Source organism: Oryctolagus cuniculus, chromosome 7 (assembly GCF_051225735.1).
Source record: "Oryctolagus cuniculus isolate XC-2025 breed Fujian yellow rabbit chromosome 7, ASM5122573v1, whole genome shotgun sequence".
Lineage (NCBI taxonomy): Eukaryota > Metazoa > Chordata > Mammalia > Lagomorpha > Leporidae > Oryctolagus > Oryctolagus cuniculus.
In genome coordinates, this window is record NC_142873.1 from 54,961,698 (window position 1) to 54,985,874 (window position 24,177).

Consider the following 24,177-nt stretch of genomic DNA (forward strand, 5'->3'; position numbering starts at 1 on the left):
CGCCCCTGAGGGGGATTACCAGATGAACATCAGGATGAGGGTGTGTCCCAAGAGGACCCGGTAGCGGAACAGATCCAGAAAACTCCCAGTCTCCCTGCAGCTCCTGCTGGCTGGGTGTGTCAGTGAGAAGGAGCACTTGAGCCTGCAGTTCCTCTTGGCGATGAGGTACAGTGCCTCCTCAGCCTCACTCAGTCGACCCTGGGAGTATAACCAACGAGGTGATTCAGGAATGAATCTGAAAGAGACGTCATCAAAGGCTGTATATTCATACAGGCAGCGTGCACAGCAAGACATGAATCACTCCCCCACTACTGGATTCTGTGTTGAGTTTACACTGACTCAAGGCAATATGGGGTGGGGCAGGAGGGGGAGGAAGGAGAAGAGAAGGGAGGGGAGGGGAGGGGAGGGGAGGGGAGGGGAGGAGAGAGGAGGGAGGAGAAGAAACAGCTTCTTTCAACACCGTACCAATGTTGAATGGTTTATTTTATCAGTGGAAACCAAAGACACGCTTTCAAAACAGCAGTAAATAATGTGATCAGCATGTATTTGTTTTTAAAAGCAAATTTTAATATGGAAATGGCAAGTTGACAGTACAAATGCAAAGTCTTCGTACAACATGGGTCAGAGATATGACTCTAAAGCCTAGCCCAGTGTTGTTAGACTAATACAGTACAGATTTGAGGGTTTACAAGTTCCTAAAAAGTCTTACATGAATACAGAAATCTGTATTACCTCACCAAAATAACAAAATGTTTTAAAAGTGATTGTTTTTTAACATACAGATATGTTATTTAGGACGTAAGGGTTATTTTGAGCCTATATGTAAAAATGAAAATGGGTGGATATTTAGCATACCAGTTAAGACACATATCCCATTTCAGAGTGCTTGGGTTCCAGCCTCAGGTCTGCTTCCAATTCCAGCTTCCTGCTAACGCACATGCTGCAAGGCAGGAGGTGAGGGCTCAAGCACTTGTGTCCCTGCCACTCACATGGGAGACCTGGACTGAGTCCTGCGTTCCTCGCTTCTGCATGGCCCAGCCCTGGCTGTTAGGGGAATTTGGGGCATAAACCAGTAGACGAGAGATGTCTCTGTCTCTTGTCCTCTCAAATAAGTTTTTTTTTATTTTAAAGATCCTGTAAAAAAATTAAATTTCTTGCATATTAGCTACTTGTGAGTATATACTACTTCCAAACATTCAAATCACCTGATATACTACTCAAGTTAACATGTCCTGAACTCTGGAAGGATCACAATTATCATTTGGTTAAATTCTAGTTACAAAGCAACAGCTATTGCTTAATAAAGGCAGCATTAAACATGTCCATTGCCACTAATATTCTGGTTTTAGGACTTCAATATTATGTATCTTTTCCTCTCACCATTTAACATACAATTTTAGGGGGCTACTCAAAGACAAAACCATGGCAGAAACATGGAAGCCATGTTTACGTTTTTATCTAATTGGGTATGGTCCACCTAAAACAAAGCCTGGATGAGTGAAGCTCGTGACTTGAGGTGCTTTTTAAAGTTCCCTGTGCCTTTCAATACAGATAATGAATCAGCAACAACCACTTCAGGGTCTGGAACTTTAATGGGCAGCCAGTCTTTTAAAACTGGGAGCTCCCAGACGGCACAGGCTGTTTGCTCCACCATTGCATTTCCCCAGCACCGAGGCCAGGCCTTTGTCGAGTATTCCCATTGTGTACAGAGCAGTGTAATAGTGCTGAGAGGAAACACACTGGAAATAAAAGGGCAGGAATTTTCTTAGCAGTTCTGCTACCAAGAAAGAAAATATATATGTATATAAACATACAACACCTGACTGTCGACTGAAGCAGGAAAGGCTGTCTGGAGTATCCTGAATCCCTTAATCTACCTCTTCATTACTATCTGATTATTATTTCCAGTATCCAAGTCAATTGTCTAGCAAACCACTGTTCTGCTGGAGGCCTGGTCTGTTGCCCTTCAGTTGGATCGGTGGCCCACCCACAGGGCCAGATGTGCACTGCAAGGTAAGACCACCTGATTAAGTACAGAGGAAAAGAATGTAAAAGAAGACAGCTCTCATGAACAGGTAGAAAAGACATGAGGATAAAAAGCAGATGTGAACAGCACTGGGATGAAGAAGACAGACCAAGCAGGAACGGTCCTCACTGCTGGGTAGAACAGCATTTCCCCTCCTCTTAAGCCACTGTGTGCCTTCAGAATTATTTGTAAGCAGCAACAATGAATGTCATTTAAAACTTTATAAATCATTTCTAACAGCGGTATTTGAGAGATATTCAAGTATAACTCGATCGTGCATTTTGAGAGATCAATCAGCTTACTCGTGCCACGGATCATCTTATTGGATTGAGAAAAAATGAGCTCCATCACACACAGATGATACATACAAAATAGTCAGACATGTTTTTAAGTGAAAATACAGACCTTGGAACATGCTGTCCTCTAGGTAGTGGAGTGGCTGGTCCCCTGTGCCACAGCCATCTCTGGAAGCTAAAGTGCCAATTTAACAAAGCCGCCTCTGCTCAAAAATGTTCCGTGAACATCACTAACAGCGGCAAACTTTTGTAAATTAAGGGGGCACTGGTTTTCTAAAAAGTGTAAAACTACTCAAATTCAAGCACTGTGAAAACAAGCAATTTGTAAGCTCAGTAAAAATGTTTTTGGTAAACTAAAGGTATGACTCTAAACATACCTTTTGGTAAACCAAAGGTATGACCAAAGGTATGACTCTAAACAATGTGACTTTGTCTTATGTTGCTGTGGCAAACTCTGAAAGTGATTCCAAATATTTTTGTGCCAACATCTACCCCATGGGTATGAGGGATCCACTGCACAGAAGACCTGGGCCTTGGTGCTGGGGAAATGCAATGGTGGAGCAAACAGTGTGTTGCTGTCTGAGAGCTCCCAGTTTTGAAACAGACAGGGCTCCAGCCTGAGGAGGAAGCAGCAGGCCACTCAGGACACTGTGCTGCAGAATCCAGAAAAGAAAGAGAACTTCACAGCTGCCAGCATGATCAGGACTACCTTGGGTGGATGGCACTGGAGCAAACCAGGAGGGCTGAGTATTAATTAAACAAGAGGTGATGTGGAGAAGGGTGTTGAAGGAGCAGCACGGCACTGAGTAGACAGGGCGGGCAGAAGAGCATGAGGTGCACGCTGGTGACAAGCAGCCTAGAGTGCCTGAAGCGAGGCTGTGGGGGTGTGGGGGACGGAAGGCAGAGAGCTGGTAATGACTGGGGCTATCTGTGAGAAGCCTCGTGTTCCCAGCTTGCGTAATGTTCAAGTCAGACGTGCTCTCTAGCCTGTGCTTTCCATTTCCCATCCCCTGCATTCACCGCCCAGCACTGGCAGGAGCTAACTCGGATGGCACATTCGGAGAGAGCAGAGCAGGAGGGCTCACTCGCTGCTGGAAGGAGAGGTGAGAGCCATGCTAGGTGTGGAAGTATGAGGCTTCTTAAATATTTAAAGAGGAAAATTCCTTTACCCACTGATACTTACATGAGTGCTTACTGATTCAAGGTACCATGCAAGGCACCCATTTATTACTTCCAAAATCCACAACACACAAGCTGATAAAACACTGTCAGTTTCCCTCCCTCATCAAATTACCTCATTCCAATTCTTGTAACTAAACACATCTAATGTTTTGCTTCTTTAATACATGTTAACTATTACTACTCTAATCACTTCTGCTCTTAGAATTTTCTTGCTTTTAAAGACAGTATGGAAACCAAGTTCAGTTCAGCCTCCACCAAACTTCAATTCAGAACCTGAACAGAGAGATTCTAAACGAGAGAGCTGCCTGAATTAAAACGCTCCAACAGATCTCGCCCACTGTACGGCACAGAGGAAAGCTGGTGCCATAGGCTGACAATCTGTGCATGCCAAAGATTTGAATGCTTACAACTGGAGATCCGACACTTCAGGGAATAAAGTCTTTCCGTGCTGCAGTAAAACTTCTGGTGAAATGGGCTTAGCCCCGCGTCTCATCTTGGAGCATCAGAGTGCTATAGAGCTGTGACACCACAGGTAGTCATTGATAGACCCCTGCAGGGACAATGCAACCACTTCTGCTCAGCTATGAGTCCCTGCAATCTCAGACTTTTCCCATATCTGAGACTCTTGCAGAGTACGCATTTAGAGGCCCTGAAATGAGCCTCCTGTATTGGACAAACAGTGGTTACTCCATATCGGATATGAGAGCATTGCTCTCCAATAGCAAATACACCTGACACGTGACCTGAGCCAGCCTGAAGCTTTTTTTCCTTGGTAAATCTTTTATTTTTTTACCTATAAATTATTCATAAATGCCTATAAGACAGGTTTTGACTCAGCACAATTCAAAGGTGAAAAGTTCAGATTTTCTTTTTTTCATAGAGAAAAAAATTACAAATCGTGAAATACTTTTCACACGATGCAAATTGGACCCTAGTTTTGCATGTGAAGGGCTGTTGGCTTGGTTTAATTCTAGCCTGAAGATCTGTAATAGTGAGGCATTCGGTTACAAAAAAAAAAAAAAAAAAGTAGTTCCCTATATCAACAAAGTGAATTAAATGGCTGTCCACAGAGAGGTCACTTTAAACAGGAGATACCAGCATTTGAATTACTTAAGCATCTCTCTCCAGGAGCTAAAAGCTGGAGCACCTGCACAAATCAGTTCTTCACCAAAGTAGTACAAGCAAGCTCCTTAGAGGGACAGCTTATTAAATTAAAATTTCGAGAGGAAAAACTACTCACAAAGATAAGAGAAAGACCACTGTTCCCTGCAGGTTAACCAGAACGGCCAAGGTCCTCCAGGAGCGGATGAAGTATCCTAACAGGGCGTACTGGGCGATGCCAACTGCGAAGAAGAGGCCGCCGATAGATCCTAATTCAGGGAAAAGACAATAGTCACCGGGGAGGACCCATCTCTGCCCCACTTCCAATTCCCAGTCACAACCAATGCCCTCCTTGTAACATGCAGGTCATACATTGGCAAGCATAAAAGGCAGAGCAGAAAAGGAAAATCTACATAAATGTTGAACATCTAATGATAAAACCAACAAGAGGCCAGAAAATTAGTGGAAAAGAAGAAAGCACAGATGCAAAATAGAAACCACAGGTGGATAAATAAATTTAAGGTTTGCCCAAATGCTTTCCGCATTGTGCTAACATCTGCCGGAGTCTGTGAATGAGGCTTGGGAAATATTTTTGCCATATGGGTGGCATGGTTTGCAGGCCAAGAAGCTATTATAATATGGGACTTAATCTCTATCACAGAGGCTAACCTTGGAATGCTTATCTTAAATCACAACATACTCCCTAGCTCTCCATCTCATTCACCACTATTTAATTTCCCAACATTGGATATATGACATTTTACATTTCTTTGTTTCTTGTCTCTTTCAGGAAGAACACAGGCTCCATGAAGTGTGGATTTCAGTCAGCACTACAGATGGAAAAGTACCAACCACAGAACCCTGTGTGTTTTGAACTGAACACTGAGATGGGCACTAAACCAACTGGTGTACTCTATATTCTTGTAAATTCTATATGGCTGATGTACTTTCTACAAGCGCTACTATCACTACTGTCAAAACAGCTACCATTTATTGAACATCATGGCTCAACATACACGCACTGTCCGAGGAAGCAGGTTTCATTCTCCACCAGCTACTGAAGTGAGGATGTCACTCAGAAGTGCAGTGAAGCTAAGGACAGACTACTGTATACGGCAGAGCCAGGACGTGCACCCAGGTCTCTCTGACTGGAGGGTGCCAATCCTCTCTCCCTTCCATGCACAGGCAATTTCAGTGGGCATTCCAGAGCAACAGGACTTTGTTATAAAATTTTCCTATAATAATCCTATATAACAAATGTTTTCTTTGATTGCTGTTCAAAGTTTAACACTCAGTAACAAAAAAAACAGTGACCAGTATACTGTCTGCAGTGTTGAGGGAAGCGGGGAGCCAGGCAGGCGAGCTGATGTGCCGGCCGTTCAGCACGTTCAGAACACACGGTATGATAAGTAAGGCAATGGGGGCAGTGGGGGCTCATTCCAGTGTACCAAACTGTACCTGGCTTCCGAGAATGAGACTTCTTGTCACTGCTCACACCAGCTCCCAACCCTCAGTGTCCACTGATAACAATGGGGAAAAAGACGACAGCCCAGAGGATGGGCTGGCTCGGACCCCAGCTCTGCCCCATGCCACTATGTGACCTTGGGCATATCACAAAATGTCTCTGAGTCCTGTTTCCTGCTGGTGAAAAAGAAATAAGGATGTCCACCTCAAAAGGTAGCTGCTGCTAGGTTCAGAAGAAATACTGCATGTCACACAGAGGCTAGTTATATTGTCCACTGTGACATGGGCTTGGGCCCTTATCTGGAAGCCTCTTGTCAAAAGGATCCATTACAGATTATTTTCAACTCTCCTTTCTAATTCCTCCCACCACAACAGCTCTGCTGGAGAACTGCTGTGTTATGGCTGCTCTGCGGTTCTAGCGGGGGCTGCCAATCAGTTCCCCAGGCTGCAAGACTGACCCCAGCTGAGCCAATCAGAGCTCTTATCTAGGACTTTAAATCCCAGACTTGGAGCTGCCAGCCCCACCCCTGACTGAGAAGATGAAGCCTCTTGGAGATGATGGGGGCAGAGGTATCTCTGAGGTCTGGCTCTTTGTGGCTCGATTGTGATAACCAAGTGACGTCCCCTTATATACAAGCTCATCAGAATTGAGTCCCTGTCACAATCAGTAAGAACTGGTATCAACTGGATGTCATGGACAGGAGGAAACGATTCACAGGTATCTAGTTCCAATGTTCTTAACTGCCATGATGGCATCCCTCTAGGAAGAGGTCCAAAAGATGCGGTGGGTTTCAGGTGGAAAGAAAAAGTTTCACTTGAGGGGCCCAACTGACATGCACAGTTATGTCCAGCAAGAAAGCATATATATGCCTGGAAATGACAACAGGGATTAGGCACAGAGATGCAGATGTGTAAAGCTCCAGGCTATTTGGTTCAAAAAAATTAATACAAAATGGTCGTTTCAAATTACTATCCTTACATATTTTAATTCTGGAACATGCATTTAAGCTTATTTTTCATATTTATTTTCTGCTTACTTTTAGCTAATTTCAAGTCTGCTATTTCTGCTCAGTTTGTATGAAAGCTAAATTTTAGTAGGTCAGAAAATGATGCCATTTTTGCAAATGACACCAATAGTTCACCTAGTTTTCAAAAAGAGAAAAGTCCTCTTTTCTCTTCCCATATCTGATCCTGAAGGAAGTCGTATTCCCACCGAGATCAGCTCACATGCCAGTGGCGGGCCTCATGTAGCCAACAATAGCCTCCGTCGGGGTTGGGGAGCGTCTGGTCCTCACAGGCTGCGTCAGGCCCATGAAATCACTGGGTCTGGCCCTGCTGAAGAAACTGTAGGCAGGGCTCAAAAGTCAACAAATCTAAACTGCTAATTTTTAAGTTGAAAATTTTGTATGGCCTGAAAATAGTGTCATAAATATTCAAATGGCCCAGGGTAGAAAAAGGGTTCCCCACACCTGCTTAAAGGACCCGTTTCTACCTCCTCCTCTACTGTCCATCCTTCACACACCCACCACAGTCATCTCTCTGTTTACGAGACCCTTTCACTCCTCTGCTCATGCCCCCTGGCGTCACCCTCACTTGGCCTACCAGCTGGTCCTTCCCTCCGGTATCCTTCTCCACTCTAACCCAACTCCCTGCAGTGTGGCCAATGGGGCTTCCTTTCAGGTCCTGCCCCAGGGCCTTGGTCCCTGCCATCTATTTTGGCTGGAATGTTCTTCCTCTATAATTATACATACTTAGGTCTTCTTTATCATTCTCATCTTGGATAAATTACCTTCACTATTCCATTTAGCGTAACTTCCCCTGCAATGACTAGCTAGCTGATTACTCTCTTTAATTTTTTCCTCTGTAGTTATATAATTTCCTGAAATTGTCTTCCATTTGTTCTTCCTAAAAAAGCATAAGCTCCGTGAAAATGGAGACTTCCCCACACACCCTGTGCTGTCCACTCCTTTGACCAAAGTGCCTAAAAAGCAGTAGTGTCCGGTACAGAGCAGAGTCTGTTGGACAACTGAATGCTATGTAATAGGCATGAGGAGACACAGAGCAACACGTTAATGGTGGCCATCTGTAGGAGGGCAGGACACCACATGCATTCTTCACGTTTGACCCAGACAGGCCAGGGTTCTTCAAAATGTTCATGGAAAACAGAACTCAAAAATCACTCTATTTGTTGTAAAGGATGGAAAGCCAGGCATTTTTTTATATATATAACATGGATTTTTCATGAACTTTCTGAAGTTTCTGAATATTTCTTGATTATTTTAGAGCAAGTATCAATCCTTTCATTATAAGAAGTACATAGGGCCTTCAAAAATTTCATGGATGTGTATTATAAAAGGATTTCATTTTTGGCACCGAAATACACTTACTTTTAAACTCCATTTTCCACAAAATTCTTTTTAAGCCTCAAAGCACTCTATTCAGAATGCTAAGGCATTTTAGAAGGAAAGTCCCCATGTCCTGCTAATATGACAATGCCAACCGCAATGAATGCTGGGGCCATTTGGTGCTCTAGAACTTTTGGCTGTTGGAGTCAGCTACTGTACTGCTTTTACAATTAGTATCTAATGTGTAATTTCACTATAAATTTTTTTAATTGATTTATTTGAGAGACAGAGGGAGGGTGATAGACAACAAGACCTCCCATCTGCTGGTTCACTCCCCCAACACCTGCAAAGCCTGGGGGCTGAAGCTGGAAACCCAATCCAGGTCTCCCCTCATGGGTGGCAGAGATCCAAGCACTAGAGTCATCACCACTGCTTCCCAAGGTCTGCATTAGCAGGCAGCTGGAGTCAGGAGTCAGGAGCCAGAGACAGGACTGAACCCAGTCCTCTGATGTGGGACACAGACACCCCACCGACATCTTCACCATGAGGTCGACCAGGCCCAGCACCAGTCCCCTCCTTTTTTTTTCCCTTTGCTACAGAAATTTTAGTCACTTCATTCTAGCCCAGCTTTAAGGACAAGGATGGGAGCACTTCAATAGCAACCTTTCCCTGGCGCTAGGTGAGTGGGAAAGGAGAAAGAGACCAGGAGGTCTCTCATTGTGTCTAACATACACCTGGACAGGAATGATCCTTAGGCAAACAGGGTGAGGGTGGTATTGGTGCTCCTTGGCTTATGATGGGGTTATGTCCTGAAAAATCCACGAAGTTTGCAATGCAGTGACTATGCCTACCCTACTGCACATCAGCAGCATGCTCCCCTGCTGTGGCGGTCGTTCCTTGTAAGCTGGCTGGGCGCTGCAGCTGCTGCAGCGGAGCACCTCACTGCACACCACTAGCCCGGGAGGGATCAAGTGTCCCTTCTCTTGAAGGTGTGTCACTTACTCAAAGAACCGAGAGCCAAACCTCCGCAAGCCAAGGCCCTTCTGTACAGTCTTGTGTACAAGAGCATCTTCACGAGACAACTAGAGCCAAATGTGAATTTGTGACAGAGAAACGTATGAGGGACACAAAGCCCATGCTCTGCTGATGCTCTAGGTAAACAAGACTTGGGTCCACAGGAGAACTAAAACCAAAGGACAGAGTGCCTTGGTGCCCTCCCTGGACACACAGGAAAACTAAAACCAAAGGACAGAGTGCCTTGGTGCCCTCCCTGGACACAGTGGTATGGATCACCTTGCTACTTCCTCAGAAAGTCTGACCCCATTATTTAGAAAAATGACATTAAAGCCTGAATGCAAACTGAACCCTTAGAGGGTTTTCTCAGTAGAAGCTAGATTAGGAGCTGAGCTAGAGGGGAAAAGTAACTGGTTCTACAAGGCTTTGGAAGCTGCCGCAGGAGGTGAGAGACTAGCAGAAAGCCTGTCCAGCCGGAGGGGCTGCTGTCTCCTGCCCTCCAGCCTAGTTGGAACCATTCCAACCCTAGGCACTGCGCAACTCCACATCAGCTCCGTGGACAAAACAGAACAGGCTGCTTTATGTTGCCTTTGTTTTCCAGCTCAACACAATAATCCACATGACTTCAAAAACAACATCAGTTAGGGCTTGCAGGTTGACCAGGCCAGCACTCACGTGGGGTGACACACGGACATTCCTAGAGGACATCCTCAGGGAACAGCAGGGAAGACATGAGTTTGGGGATTTGCCAGCCTCAGACTGCAGAATCTGTCATGAGCTCATCCCCTTACCTCCCAGAGCCTCGGTTTCCTAACCTGAACAACGAAGGGAGAAATTCTTAACTTGAAGCTCAGAAAACATCAGATGCACGTCAGCTGCCTAGCACGGTACTTGGCGCCCAACAGATGCTGAGCAGCTGACAGCTAGCAGTGTGCTGGTTCTAAAGGAAGACAAGGGCCCGCTCTCCTACACATCTTCACCTGGGTACACTTTCATCAGTCACATGGTCAACTCGTTCCCCACATCGTCACAAGAACATCTACGGTACTCAATCACTGGCAAATGAATGAAAGTAAAACAAACAAAAAACTATCACTCTGGCCGGCGCCGCAGCTCACTAGGCTAATCCTCCGCCTGTGGCGCCGGCACCCCGGGTTCTAGTCCCAGTTGGGGTGCTGGTTCTGTCCCGGTTGCTCCTCTTCCAGTCCAGCTCTCTGCTGTGGCCTGGGAAGGCAGTGGAGGATGGCCCAAGTGCTTGGGCCCTGCACCCACAAGGGAGACCAGGAGGAAGCACCTGGCTCCTGGCTTTGGATTGGCATGGCGTGCCGGCTGCAGCGCACCAGCTGTAGCGGCCATTTCGGGGGTGAACCAATGGAAGGAAGATCTTTCTCTCTGTCTCTCTCTCTCTCTCGCTTGCTGTCTAACTCTGCCTGTAAAAAAACAAAAACAAAAAACTATCACTCAAACAACTGGAGTCTTAGGACACAGTCACTATCCCATGACAGTATTTTAAGTCAAATAGCCTTTAAAAATCACTGACTTTACTATGTATGCAGTCCTTGAAAAGATGAGTGCTTAAAAGATAATGCAGAACATAGCCTCAGTATGAAAATTACGGATCAGTAAAGAAATACAACATTCTCATCTGCTGACTAGCAAAAAAAGAGAAGGGGCCACAAAACAAGGATTTCATAAAATAGAATGAGGCGGCTCCAAGACAGGAGTTACTGGTATTTCTTATCTCTGCACCACTCTTTAGTGTAAAGGAAAAGGTAGCTGACGCCATTCTAGTGGTGGCAGGCCATGGGGTCAACAGCAAGCTCACCACCTGTGAGGCAGACCCCTGGGAGACTTTCATTTAAGGTCACACAGAACAAACTCAGGAAAGCAAATCCAACACAGGTGGAACATCCCTGTTCCAGAAGTCCAAAACCTGGAATGCACCACAATCTGTAACTTGTTGCACACCAGCCTGAAACTACAAGTAGAAAAGTCCACAGCTGATCTTATGTGTGCAGCTGCAGTCACCACACAGGTGCACAACAGATACTCTAAAAAATTATCTTCATAAAATGAACCTTGTATTTACATTTGGGTCTCATCCCTAAAATATTTTATTATGTATATGGAAATATTCCAAAATTTGAGCAAATCTGGAACAGGAAACATGAATCCAGGGGTTTTGGAAAAGGAATATACAGCCTCTAGTTGGACAGAATGCCTCAAGTCCAAATGCATTTTCAGATCCTGGGGTTAAACTGGTTCCCTCCAAGGTTTTCTGGGCAGCTCCCCACATCCAGATCTACACGGATTTAAGCAGTACCTGCAAGTGCCCAGTAGGTGGTGCCCACACATTCATTTAGCAAGACAAAGGCCACCAGCGACATCCCTCCATTCATCATGCCCACCAGGAAGCGAGTTATTGCAAAGAACTCGTATGAGGGGGAAAATCCATTTGCAATAGCAAATAAGATGTCAAGAGCAAAACCTGGAAAGAAAGGAACAATATTCAATGATCCAGAGGCAGAACAGCATCTGATGAAAGTAATAAATTACATTCATTAGTTTGTAAAATAAACCTTTGTGAACTTGAATTTTCTCAGCTATTTTTTTCTAACAGTTTCTCCTGAAAACTATATAAAGCAAACTGAGGTTTACTTTGTTGTACAGTTTCTGCCAATCACACCCAGTTTTCATTTATTCACAATAACGCTGGAAATTGAAAAATCCTCACTCGTGCTAGGCTGGTCAGGAGAACTATGCTGAGTCCTACAGAGCTCATCTGAAATGAGTCAACACTGAGAGAGAAGGAAACAGATGCAGCAGACTATCTTAATTTCTTTCTGCTCCCCTTAGAAACATGGCACAGCTGAGATATGGGGGGACAGAAAATACTATCACCTACAAAAAGTTTACAACACAGACATCTGGCTATAACCGGGTGAGTTAATCACTAAACACTGCATGGCAAAATCCACGCTGGCTGCCTTTGGTTTCTGACCAACGGAATGAAAATTAGTTCTGTATCCATGTGGCAGCTGGCTGAGAACTGTAAGGAACTGGTCTCCTTAGGACTTCCCCCAGACCTGAGGGAACGAAATCCTCTCACTAGGTTCACCACACCAATGCATTACCTGTGAGATAGACTTTCTTCCTCCCGTAGCGATCCGAAAGCTGGCCAAAGGAGATAACTCCAACAAACACGCCACTGAAGAAAAAGGAGCTGGCGGCGCTGACTTTGTAGGATCTGTTGGCGATCAAAAACCACTGCAGGAAGAGGAGACATGGAGACATTCAGGTCACAGAGCAGGCTGGGCTGAGTCGCTGTAACACCGAGTATGAGACAACGTGTTCGCTGGAGCTCTTCCACTGCCTGGCCCACGACTCACAGGGCTTGCTGGAACAGCCATCTTCAACATTACCTTCAGAAACACTGGGAGCCACTACTACTTGTACAATGGATTCACGGTCCTCCTCATCCAACCTGGCAGTTCTACTTTTGGGTGTATATATATTCATAAGATCTGTAAGGTGATGGCATTGTGGCACAGGTTGCTTCTGATGGTGGCACCCCATATGAGTACTGGTTCAAGTCTGGCTGCTCCACTTTCTATCCATCTCCCTACTAATGTGCCTAGGAATGCAGGAAAAGAAGGTCCAAGTGCTTGGACCCCTGCAACTCACGTGGGAGACCCCGATGGAATTCCAGGCTTCTGGCTTCAGCCTCAACTAGCCCTGGTTGCTGCGACCATTTGGGGACTGAACCAGTGGATGGAAGATCTCTTTCTCTCTCTTTTTTTTTTCTCTCTCTAACTCTGCTTTTCAAATATATTTTAAAATTTTTTTATTAATATAGAGAACAGATTTTCATGTATTTCATAGGTACAATTACAAGAAGATAACCATAATGTCCTCCCTTTCTCTCTCAAATCCCAAGTACATAAATCTTAAAAAGAGAATTGAAAGCAAAGGTATGAAGAGCAATTTGTACACTCATGTTCACAGCAGCATTAACAAGCCAAAAATGGGAGTAACCTGCGTCTACTGATAAATGAAGGAATAAACAGAACGTGGCACACACACACGATGGAATCTGATTCAGCCTTAGAGAAAAATGAAACTCTGAGTCACATTATAACATGGATGAACTCTGAGGACATCATGCTAAGTGAAATTAGCCAGACACAAAAGAACAAATACGACAGGAGTCCACATATATGAGGTAGCTGGAATAGTCAACATCACAGAGACAGAAAGTCAACAGCAGCTGCCAAGGGCAAGAAGAAGCGAACCAGAAGTTACTGTTTAATGGACAGAAAGTCAGTTTAGAACTGATGAAAAAGTTCTAGAAAAGTCCTGTGATGGCTGCAGAACTTATTGCTACTGAATTATATACACTTAATTACAAACAGAATGCTAAATTTCATGTCATGCATATTTATCAAGAAAAAAAAAACCTCTTGAGTACTATTATCTTCCAATTTAGGGCAGCTTATGAACTTTAAAGAGACAGCCATAGTTCTCTGCTTCAAGCACCACCAACTCAAGTCCTGCCTAGTAACAGGAGAATGAAGTTTGGTTATCAAGATAAAAGTGTCCCGGGGCTGGCGCTGTGGTACAGCGGTTTAACGCCCTAGCCTGAAGCACTGACATCCCATATGGCACTGGTTCTGGTCTTGGCTGCTCCATTTCCAATCAAGCTCTCTGCTATGGCCTGGGATAGCATTAGAAGATGGCCCAATTCCTTGGGCCCCTGCACCCATGTGGAAGGCCCGGAGGAAGCTCCTAGCTCCTGGCTTCGGACTGGCACAGTTCTGGCTGTTACGGCCAATTGAGGAGTGAACCATCAGATTGAAGTCCTCTCTCTCTCTGCTTCTCCTCTCTGTGTAACTCTTTTAAGTAAAAAAATAAATAAATCTTAAAAAAAAAAAGATAAAAGTGACCCTAGTTCAGAGGTGACCCCAGGGAACCAAGAGGTAGCCCATCTTTCCTCTTCCCAGTCCTGTTTTGGGGGGAGCCCCTTCTTACTGAGAAACTGCCAGAAGGCATCTCCTTGGTTGCTCCTGTCCTAACTTTAGATTCCCCATCCCATGTGCTAGCAACCAGTATTATGATTCATGAAATACACTTAGCTCTACGCCTTCCCTTGTATTTCCTCTAGGACTAGACTGATGAAGATCTTAACAAGACAGCTTCTGGACATCTCTGGGTAAACAAAACAAAAAGGTGGGGCCAGCGCTGTGGCACAGCGGGTTAAAGCCCTGGCCTGAAGTGCTGGCATCCCATATGGGCGCCGGTTCTAGTCCTGGCTGCTCCTCTTCTGATCCAGCTCTTGCTATGGCCTAGGAAAGCAGCAGAAGATGGCCCAAGTCCTTGGGACCCTGCACCCATGTGGGAGACCAGGAAGAAGCCCTTGGCATTTGGCTTCGGATCAGTGCAGCTCTGGCCGTTGCGGCTATCTGGGGAGTGAACCAGTGGATGGAAGACCTTTCTCTCTGTCTCTGCCTGTCTGTAACTCTTTCAAATAAAAAATAAATAAATAAAATAAAATAAAGGCCTAAGAATTGAGAACTAGATAAGGATGGTCCCCCTCACAGATGCTGTGCTGTACTCCTGAAATCTCATGACACTCACATGAAATTTTTCACAAGGTCAGTTAACTGATTTCCCTAGCCTGTTTTTACTATTGCTATATGCAGATTTACTGGTTTGATAGTCCCGGAAGAGTCTGAGGTATCTTAATAATCAGGAAGATGCTGCTGTTGGTGGCAGTCTGGATCACGGTAAGACAGGATAAAGCAAGGTGACAAAAAACCAAAGCATGCTGCAGTTCTCACCAGGCAGTCAGTGAGTATTGGACTAGCTTCTGCTACAAACTGGTAACTACTGTAAATACAGGAACAGAGATGTAAACAAGCCAGCCACAGTCCCTGTCCTCATGCAGCCTAAGTTCCAGTGCAGCAAGGCACACAGTCATAGGTGAACCCACAGAGACTGGGAGGAAAACTCTGCAAAATAAGGTCTTTGCTGAGGGTGCCATCTGTGACCTGGATGATGAGATGCAGCCAGCCAGGAAGAGCTGTCAGAGGAACACAAATGGCCCCATGATGAAGACATAGCGGTGTGTGTCTGGTGGAGGTGGTGGAGACGCAGCCAGGAGGTGAGCAGGCATCAGGCATGCAGGGCCCTGGGCCATGGTAAGGGGCTGGGGTTTTATTCCAGCGCCGAGAGAGGACAATGAAGTACTCGGTTGTGTGCTCCTATGATCATTCTAGCCACTCTACGAGGATGCACTGTAATACGAGCAGGAGCAGGGGAGCTCTTGTAATAGTTCACAACACAATGGTGGCTTGCATGGGGATTATGGTCTCTCCAATGGTAAGGACAGAACTTTATGGACTTGAGGTACATCTGTGAGGCAGAGCTGGCAGGACTCTACTGATGGAGGGGATGCTTCAGGGGAGGAAGGCAAGGGAGAGTCACCTAAGTGTTTAACATTAGCCACTCAGCGGAGGTTGCAACATCTACTCAGATGGAGCAGGCTGCAAAGGGTGCCAGGGGAGTGGTGTGGATCCAGAGTTCTGGGACACGATCAGACACAGCATGCCTGTGAGACACTCAGTGCACAAGCCCAGCAAGCATTCAGATACAAGTCTTGAGCCCACGGGAGAGGTTCTGAGAGTTTACGAAACTAAGATGGGGAAAAACACTCACAACCAGGACCCAAGACACTTTCTGAGCACAGGTGAGTAGAAGAGACCCACTACAAGGACAGATGTTTGGAGCAATGGTTAAGTCACGGCTTGGGAGGCCTGCATCCCAAATCAGAAGGCCTGGTTTGAGTGCAAGCTCTTCTGCCTCCAATCCAGCCTCCTGCCAAAGCACACCCTGCGAGGCAGAAGGCTGTTTGGGTCTCTGCCACACACATGGAAGAGGTGCACTGAGTTCTAGACTCCTGGCTCCAGTCTGACCCAGCCCTGGTTGTTTCAGGTATTTGAACCAGTGGATAGAAGACCTCTCTCCTCCCTCTCTTGCCCTCTCTCCCCCTACCATTCCCTCCCTCCCTCTCTTCCTTTCAAATAAAATATAAATAAATAAAAATTAATGAGACCATTAAAGAAAACTCAATAAGATCACTCAGAGATAGAAAAAAGTAGAGGGAGAGGACATGCCATCACATGAGCTGCAAGAGGGAATTTGACTCAGAAGGAAAAGCGTAGTCAGGTATGTGGAATCCTTCCCTGGAGGTCAAACAGGATGACATGACAGTTATACAAGGAAATGAACAGGATACTTTTAAAAAAAAAATCGGTCACATGAGAACAGGAGGCTTGGAGGATGCCGGAGAGCTGGGGGAAGCTGAGAAATCACAGACAGCAGGTATGTACTGAATGTTTTCAGGAAGTTTGGCTATGAAGAGAGCCAAGAAATGGGACAGCATCTGCTCAGGTATGGAGGGCGAAGGATTACTGCATGTTTTTAAAGGTGGCAAGTACTGAGCATCATGCGTGTTATCAGAGTGACCTAGTAAAGGAGATATAAAGAACTTGCCAGAGCAAAAGTGATGGGCACGCATGCTCCACTTTGGGAGACTGCCACCACAGGAAGGAAGTAGAGTCTGAGCTCAGAAGCTGGCAGAGAAGAAACTCCTGACAATGCCCAACTGCTTCATTACTGCTCATTGACATACACAGTGAGGCCGCCTGTTAGAGGGGGACAAGCACAGGGGGAGTTCGGAAGTTTGAGGAAATGGACAAACATGATCCTCTAATGGCACATTCCAGGGATATGCTGCTTGACTGCCAGAACACACTGAAGGCTCAGCTGAGCTGTGTAGTCATTAATTGTAGGAGCAGGTGCAGAGTTAAACTCACACCGAGCTGGGGATTCTCCAGGAGTACCATGGAAGGAGAGGAGAACCAGAGTGGAGGATATCTGCAGCGGAGTGATTGTAACAACAGACCATTATGCTGGCTGAGAAGGAAAAGCTGGCAGAAAGGGCATGGTGGGAAGTGAAACAATGTCACCTGCACGAAAACCCTTGTGATCTCTAACTTGTCTGTACTTCCCATCCTTGCCCTAACTGCAACTTGGAGAATATTTCCAAGGAAATCACTTGGCTAACTGGGTCCCTCACCACAAAACTATAGGCTGTTTTTCCCTTGGCAACCATGAACTTGAGGGCTTGGAATGGAAGTGGTTAAGAAAACATCAAAACTGGGGCCAGTGTTGTGGCGCAGGTTAATCCTCCGCCTGAGGCGTTGGCATCCCATATGGACGCTGGTTCTAGTCTCAGCTGTTCCGCTTGCAATCCAGCTCTCTGCTGTGGCCTGGGAAAGCAGTAGAGGATGGCCCAAATCTTCAGGCCCCTGTACCCACGTGGGAGACTGGGAAGAAGCACCTGGCTCCTGGCTTTGGATCGGTGTAGCTCCGGCCGTTATAGCCACTTGGAGAGTAAACTGACAGAAGACCTTTCTCTCTGTCTCTCCCTCTCATTGTCTGTAACTCTACCTCTCAAATAAAATAAATAAAAGCTTAGAAAAAAAAAATCAAAACCATGAGCTCATCTGAAGATCCTATTGTCAGACTGTGAGGTCCATTATCAATGGCAGAGATGCTGCTATTTGCAAATACTCACTCTTCTTTCTTCTACTGAACTGCAGTGTTTTTTGCCTTTTTTTTTTTTAAAGAGATTTATTTATTTGAAAGGTGGAGTTACAGAGAGGCACAGGCAGAGAGAGAGAGTCTTCCATCTGCTGGCACACTCCCCAAATGGCCGTGATGCCAGAATTGGGCTGATCCAAAGCCAGGAGCTTCTTCCAGGTCTCCCACGTGGGTACAGGTGCCTAAGGACTTGGGCCATCCTCTATTGTTTTCCCAGGTCACAGCAGAGAGCTGGATCAGAAGTGGAGCAGCCCATATGGGATGCTGGCAATGCAGGCAGCAGCTTTCCCCGCTATGCCACAGCACTGGCCCCAATGAACTTCAGTGGTTAGCTGGCCCTGTGACAGCTCAGAATGAAGACAAAATGGCCCACTCTCCCTTTCAGTCGGTTATGAGCACATTCTCAAGGTCTGGGCCGTGGGATGTACACAGAAGCATCATGTGACAGCCTCCAGGCACCTGTCTAAGATTGCTGATTGGCTTTTTGCTCCTTCTTCCTTTGCAGTATCCCACTCTTTGCCCATCCATGTGGAAGCTGCAGCTCTACCTGGGGCCATACTGAAGGAACGGTGAATCCAGATCTCCCTAAAGGATATGGGTGAACTGAGGATGGCTGGCACAGGGACGCCGACTCCAGGGTTTAGGAAAAGGTGTTGACAAGCAGCTTCCCACAGTGCGCATCCCCCAACTTGTCAGATTTTGGCTTACGTGCTTTGTTTTCAATTTAAAAAACTTCTCAAAGTTGTCTAAACTAGTCACATACCTGCTATGTGATCTAAAGAGTTTTATGTATTTAGATTCTGCATACTTTAAAGAAAGATAGAACAATATAAACAATACACACATTTACTTTGATACATTTGGAGTAAAAGGTGTTTTTTGTTTAAATATAGCATAAAAATGAATGCCAGAAACATCAACCAAGAACAGACAACAAAGACATGAGCTTGCTGTGACTGTGAACACACTGGTGAAAGGAACTTTCTATACTAATTTGTTGTTTAATAAATCTGAAGCCCCCCCCCACACACACACACTTACTGATATATATTTTTCGTTTACAATTCTTCCAGTTTGTGACTACAAGAAGCTTTAACAAGAGAGGTGAAAAACAAACAATAAAAAAGGTCTTACTTCCCTTGAGCTTCTTAAAAAGGATAAGACACCGATGCAGCGGAGTAGGAGGAAGACAACAGGCAATACTCTGAAATGGGGGCACTGAGATCGAGGGTCCCTTGGAGACAGCAATGCCATAAGGAACACACACAAAAGTAACAATTCAGGTCACTCGATATCGTGGGTCTAACGTCCACTGCTTCAGGTAGCAAATAACTCCAGTTTGCTTCCATGCTACAAGAGGATCCTTTTAGCAAGAGGCAATAAGGCTTGCTAACCTCTTTGACCTGAGCGATTTCCCCTTTCTCTTTGCCTGTAGAAGTTCCTGATAGGCACTGGATCTTACGAAACAGGGGTACAAGTCCCTTTTCATCGGTTTGTAAACATGATCCTGAGCATCTTCGGAGGTGTGTCGTCCAGGTTCCTTCACATTCTGTGTGGTTTTGTCATAACTCTTAGGACCAAATTAATGGCAGCAGCAGCTCCTGGAGCCAGAAATTCTTGACATACTTCCTGAACTTGCAAGCACATTACACTAGGAGGGCTTTTTTTTTTTTCCAGGTCTTCCACTGCTGGCCAGAATCTTAAGTTTTCTGAGCTGAACTCTGACACCAGAAATTTGAGGAGCTGTTCTCCCCCACTGGGTCTTCCAATGCCTCAACCACACCAAAATACCATCATTTACCCTCTGTGGGCTCAGTTCTTTGCTCACTTCAAGTTCCCAGAAAGTAGTATCATCAGACAACCATGGTAAAAAGGGCTAGCTAGCACAACAAACAGGTCATAGTCTAAATACTGTCTTGTGTAACTGAGTAGACTATCAGCAACTTTTGACATTTACAACCAATGCCTGTCTAAATGTATGTGCCAGTATATTATAGGTTGATATAGCTGCTTTTTTTTAAAGATTTATTTATTTATTTGAAAGTCAGTTACACAGAGAGAAGAGGCAGAGAGAGAGAGAGAGAGAGAGAGAGAGAGGTCGGTCTTCCATCCACTGGTTCACTCCCCAGATGGCCACAACGGCTGGAACTACACCGAAGTGAAGCCAAGAGCCAGGAGCCAGGAGCCAGGAGCTTCTTCTGGGTCTCCCACATGGGTGCAGGGGCCCAAGGACTTGGGCCATCTTCTACTGCTTTCCCAGGCCATAGTAGAGAGCTGGATCAGAAGAGGAGCAGCTGGGTCTCGAACTGGCACCCACATGGGATGCTGGTGCTTCAGGCCAGGGCTTCAACCCGCTGAGCCACAGCGCCAGCCCCAGTGTAACTCATTTTCTGCTGGAAGTTTAGTTTCCTGGTGTGGGGGTGTGACTTCTAATATCAACTTGTAAACCACAGACAGACTTATTTGTTTTTGTGGGTTCCTCATTACGGATGACTTGTTAATGTCCACTTCAGCAGTATTTACACAGGCAGGCACTGGTCCGTGCACATTCCAGAGTGTACAGACTCTTGGCTATCAAGGATCTTCAATTTGTCTCTTTTGTCCACTTTTGCCTATGCTTCCACTTGCATGAAAATGAACTACTTCCAGGAAAAGCTCTCTGCAGCCTGGCCAGCTTCACAGTCTGCTAGCTCTAGTCTTGCCTTCTTTTGCAGTTTTCTCTTGCAGAGGTAAACTGCACAGTCTGTGTTTTCTGGCTCCCAACAATTTGATGGCCAAAAAATAGGGTGTCTGTAATTGGTGAAAGGTAAGGATCCTTCAACATGAGGACATGGTCTGAGATTGGAAAGCAGCAGCCATGAGCACCCTTTAATGTTCCTAAATGGAGCAACTCCACTGGATTTTCTACAGGTTTTTTTTTTTTTTTTTTAAGATTCATTTATTTAATTGGAAGTCAGAGTTATACACATACACACAGAGGGAGAGAGAGAGAGAGAGGTCTCTCACTGGCATGTTGGGTGATTGATTCTTTTTTTTTTTTTTTCTTTTTTGACAGGCAGAGTGGACAGTGAGAGAGAGACAGAGAGAAAGGTCTTCCTTTTGCTGTTGGTTCACCCTCCAATGGCTGCCGCGGCCGCAGCGCGCTGATCCGAAGGCAGGAGCCAGGTGTTTTCTCCTGGTCTCCCATGCGGGTGCAGGGCCCAAGGACTTGGGCCACAGCAGAGAGCTGGACTGGAAGAGGGGCAACCGGGAAAGAATCTGGCGCCCCGACAGGGACTAGAACCCGGTGTGCCGGCGCCGCTAGGTGGAGGATTAGCCTAGTGAGCCGCGGCGCCGGCCAGCACCCACATCTTGGTCCAAGCTCAGATATAGAACTATCATTGGCCAAGGTCACAGCCCCACAGCGTCTCTGATCCCAAATGGGCTGTGTGTGGGCAATATCAGCTGGTGGCAAGCAGAGCGAGGGGGCAGGGCAGCTTCGCCACACTCAGTAGATGCAGATTCCTTGCTGCCTAGGTTCTGGTGGCTTAAGGCCACTACTACCCTTGCCATGACCTTTGTGCAGGTGGCTCTGGTAGCCACACACTGCTGTACCACTCCCCTGGGCCACCTCACTGCCTCCCTCCCTCACTGCTCTTTCTGAGAACTGTAAAGAGTTTTATTTTAAAAAAACTCTGAAAATATACGCTAGGACAGAGTGCCCCGTAATATCTGAGGAAAGGTAATATGTAACCTACCTCTAACATTTGGGAGGGAAGTGACCTTGGGACAGACTCCATCACCAGCTTTTCTTCTTTCTTTATTAATTAAGATTTATTTATTTATTTAAAAGGTAAAGTTACACAGAGGCAGAGGCAGAGGCAGAGAGAGGTGTTCCATCCGCTGTTTCACTCCCCAAATGACTTCAGCAGCCAGAGCTACGCCAATCCAAAGCCAGGAGCCAGGAGCCAGGAGCTTCTTCCAGATTTCCCACATGGGTGCAGAGGCCCAAGGACTTGGGCCATCCTTCCACTGCTTTCCCAGGCCAGGCAGACAGTAGATCAGAAGAGGATCAACTAGGACACAAACTGGTGCCCAGATGGGATAATGGCAATGCAGGCAGCAGCTTGACCAGCTACTCTGGCTCCATTAACTCATTTTCTTGATCCTTTAGTCAATAATAGTTAGGAGCAGGGAAAATCTCAAATCAGGACATCACCAGGACATTAGAAATTAAACATAACGATCATGAGTATAACACTCTGGAGAAGTATGTTTTTTATTTTAAAAATCGCAAATGTGTAAGTCACTAAAGTCCCTTTGGGCTAGAGATTATTAAAGTAATGATTTTCCTATTTTTTTTTTCCTAATGACAGGCCAAATTCCAAAGCTACCGAATGGATGTTCTTTTTATACTAATTCATCTCAAATTGAAAAATCAATTGAAAGCTGCAAAAGCAGGACATTTTTCTTTCTCATACATTACCATAAGAGGAAGAATACAAAGGCAAAATATTTTCAGTCTCTTGGGTTGACCTATCTAAATCTGGTTTTGTTTTGCAATCATTATCTGTGCTACCATAATCACTAGATGAGCTCACAAATTGGACATTTATTACACTCTATTTTCAAAAGGGATTTTAGGGGTCTCCCTTTGAAAGCACTGGGACATTCATTCGTTCATGTAAAGGAAACAGATCCAGGGGAAATGAGGCATAACTGAAGGCAGAACCAGTAGCAGGTGCCTTCTAACATAAGAGATGAAAGGAACACACATGTGGCAACTACAACTGTGAGCACAGAGCCGTCCAGCCTCTCAAGAGGAAGAAAGGTAGCCGAGCAGGGGTGAGGAGCAGAGACAGTTGCTCCTGGCCAGGTACTAATGAAGCGTTTGGGAGGTTTTCTGTTTGGTATTTGCATTCTTGCTGCTTACAGGCTAAGAGTAAACGGCATAACCCAAGAAAAAGTAAGCACTGGCGCAAGAAAAGCCGCTCAGGCTGCAATCCCGAAGTCAGATGGGGTGGCAAGCGCGGTGCAGGAAGACCCACCAAGGACACTGCAACCATCTGGGTGGGTGCCACACAGGGCAGCGGACTCAGGAAAACACTGGATTCAAGCTGGATGGGCAGACCTGGAGTTGAGGGGTGAGAGGTGGGCTGACTCATCCAAGAACAGTTACTACTTGAAGCCACTAGGACAGTGTAGAAAAACCACAGGCTGAGTGCAGCGTAAAAGAAAAGTTAAAGGAAGTCACAAAACGTGTCTTTAGCATATCCCTTGGGATCACGAACCCAAATCAAATCAACCATTCTTGACATGGCAGACATATAATTTGGAAAAGTATTGCTTTAAAATAAACCACATGCTTATGTAATTCAATAGACAAAATGAGCTTCTGAGTAACAAAAAAAAAAAAATATGGATGGACAAACATCAAAGAAGTCAGGCGGCTATCGCATTTACAACAAGGTAACTGATAACAGACTACCTTTCACACACTGCTCTGCTCTTGTCCCCACAGCCACCTGTGGGTACAGAAACTCCAGCAAGCTGCTTAAACACCCTCAGCCTGTGCTCTGCCCTGGGAGCTATGGGGAAACCCATAGCTTGACAGAAGAATACAGGAAACATGGCGGTCCTTAGGAAAAGAGTAACAGAATCAGTGTCGCCAGAAAGGAGGGGAAGGCAGGAAAGGACGGCCGCAGGCCACTGTGCAGTGATGGTTACGTGGCCCACATGCCCGGCAAATGGTGGCGAGGAAGAAGAGAACTGTGGTTTGAAGTCAATCTCCAAAGTGATCTTTATTTGGCTGGTCTTCTGCCTTTGAGTTTATTTCCCTCCATAGTGTGGTTTTTTGGGGGGTATTCTTGTCTGCTTTTTTAAATCCAATAGCTTCCTAAAAGTTCTGCTTTCAAGGAATCTGCGTCATTTTCTCACCATCTGACACCTGGTGTAAGCACATGACACACAGCAACAATCCTCAGCTGTGTTTTCCTCCTCCACGGAACAGTGCTGTGCTGTTCTGGAACACAGAGATTATGGGATGCTTCTTAAGGTGATGGTGAACATCAGGAACACCAAAGAGCACGAGGACCCCACTCATATT

At 45.7% G+C, this 24,177-nt stretch overlaps 1 protein-coding gene and 2 pseudogenes across 6 annotated transcripts in view; all 3 read right to left on the reverse strand.

Moving 5' to 3' along the window:
- The window catches only part of SLC22A15 (solute carrier family 22 member 15), an 81,558-nt gene that overhangs the window by 28,178 nt on the left and 29,203 nt on the right, over positions 1 to 24,177 (reverse strand). For 4 of the 5 annotated variants that reach the window (XR_016237105.1, XR_518141.5, XM_089336991.1 and 1 more), the window contains exons 3-6: positions 12,563 to 12,695; positions 11,752 to 11,916; positions 4,745 to 4,874; positions 20 to 235 (exon numbers count right to left, since the gene is read on the reverse strand). Coding sequence is in view for 3 of the 5 variants with exons in the window: in XM_089336991.1 (XP_089193117.1) it covers positions 20 to 235; positions 4,745 to 4,874; positions 11,752 to 11,916; positions 12,563 to 12,695 (644 nt within the window). In the remaining 2 variants the exon portion in view is untranslated. The remainder of the gene's footprint in view (positions 1 to 19; positions 236 to 4,744; positions 4,875 to 11,751; positions 11,917 to 12,562; positions 12,696 to 24,177) is intronic. The other variant, XM_089336993.1, reaches the window with a different exon arrangement.
- LOC149125569 (regulator of G protein signaling 7 pseudogene) lies at positions 19,332 to 20,078 on the reverse strand (annotated as a pseudogene).
- Positions 20,399 to 22,547, reverse strand: LOC149125570 (regulator of G protein signaling 7 pseudogene; annotated as a pseudogene). Its single transcript, XR_016237106.1, has one exon. The product of XR_016237106.1 is annotated as a regulator of G protein signaling 7 pseudogene (transcript).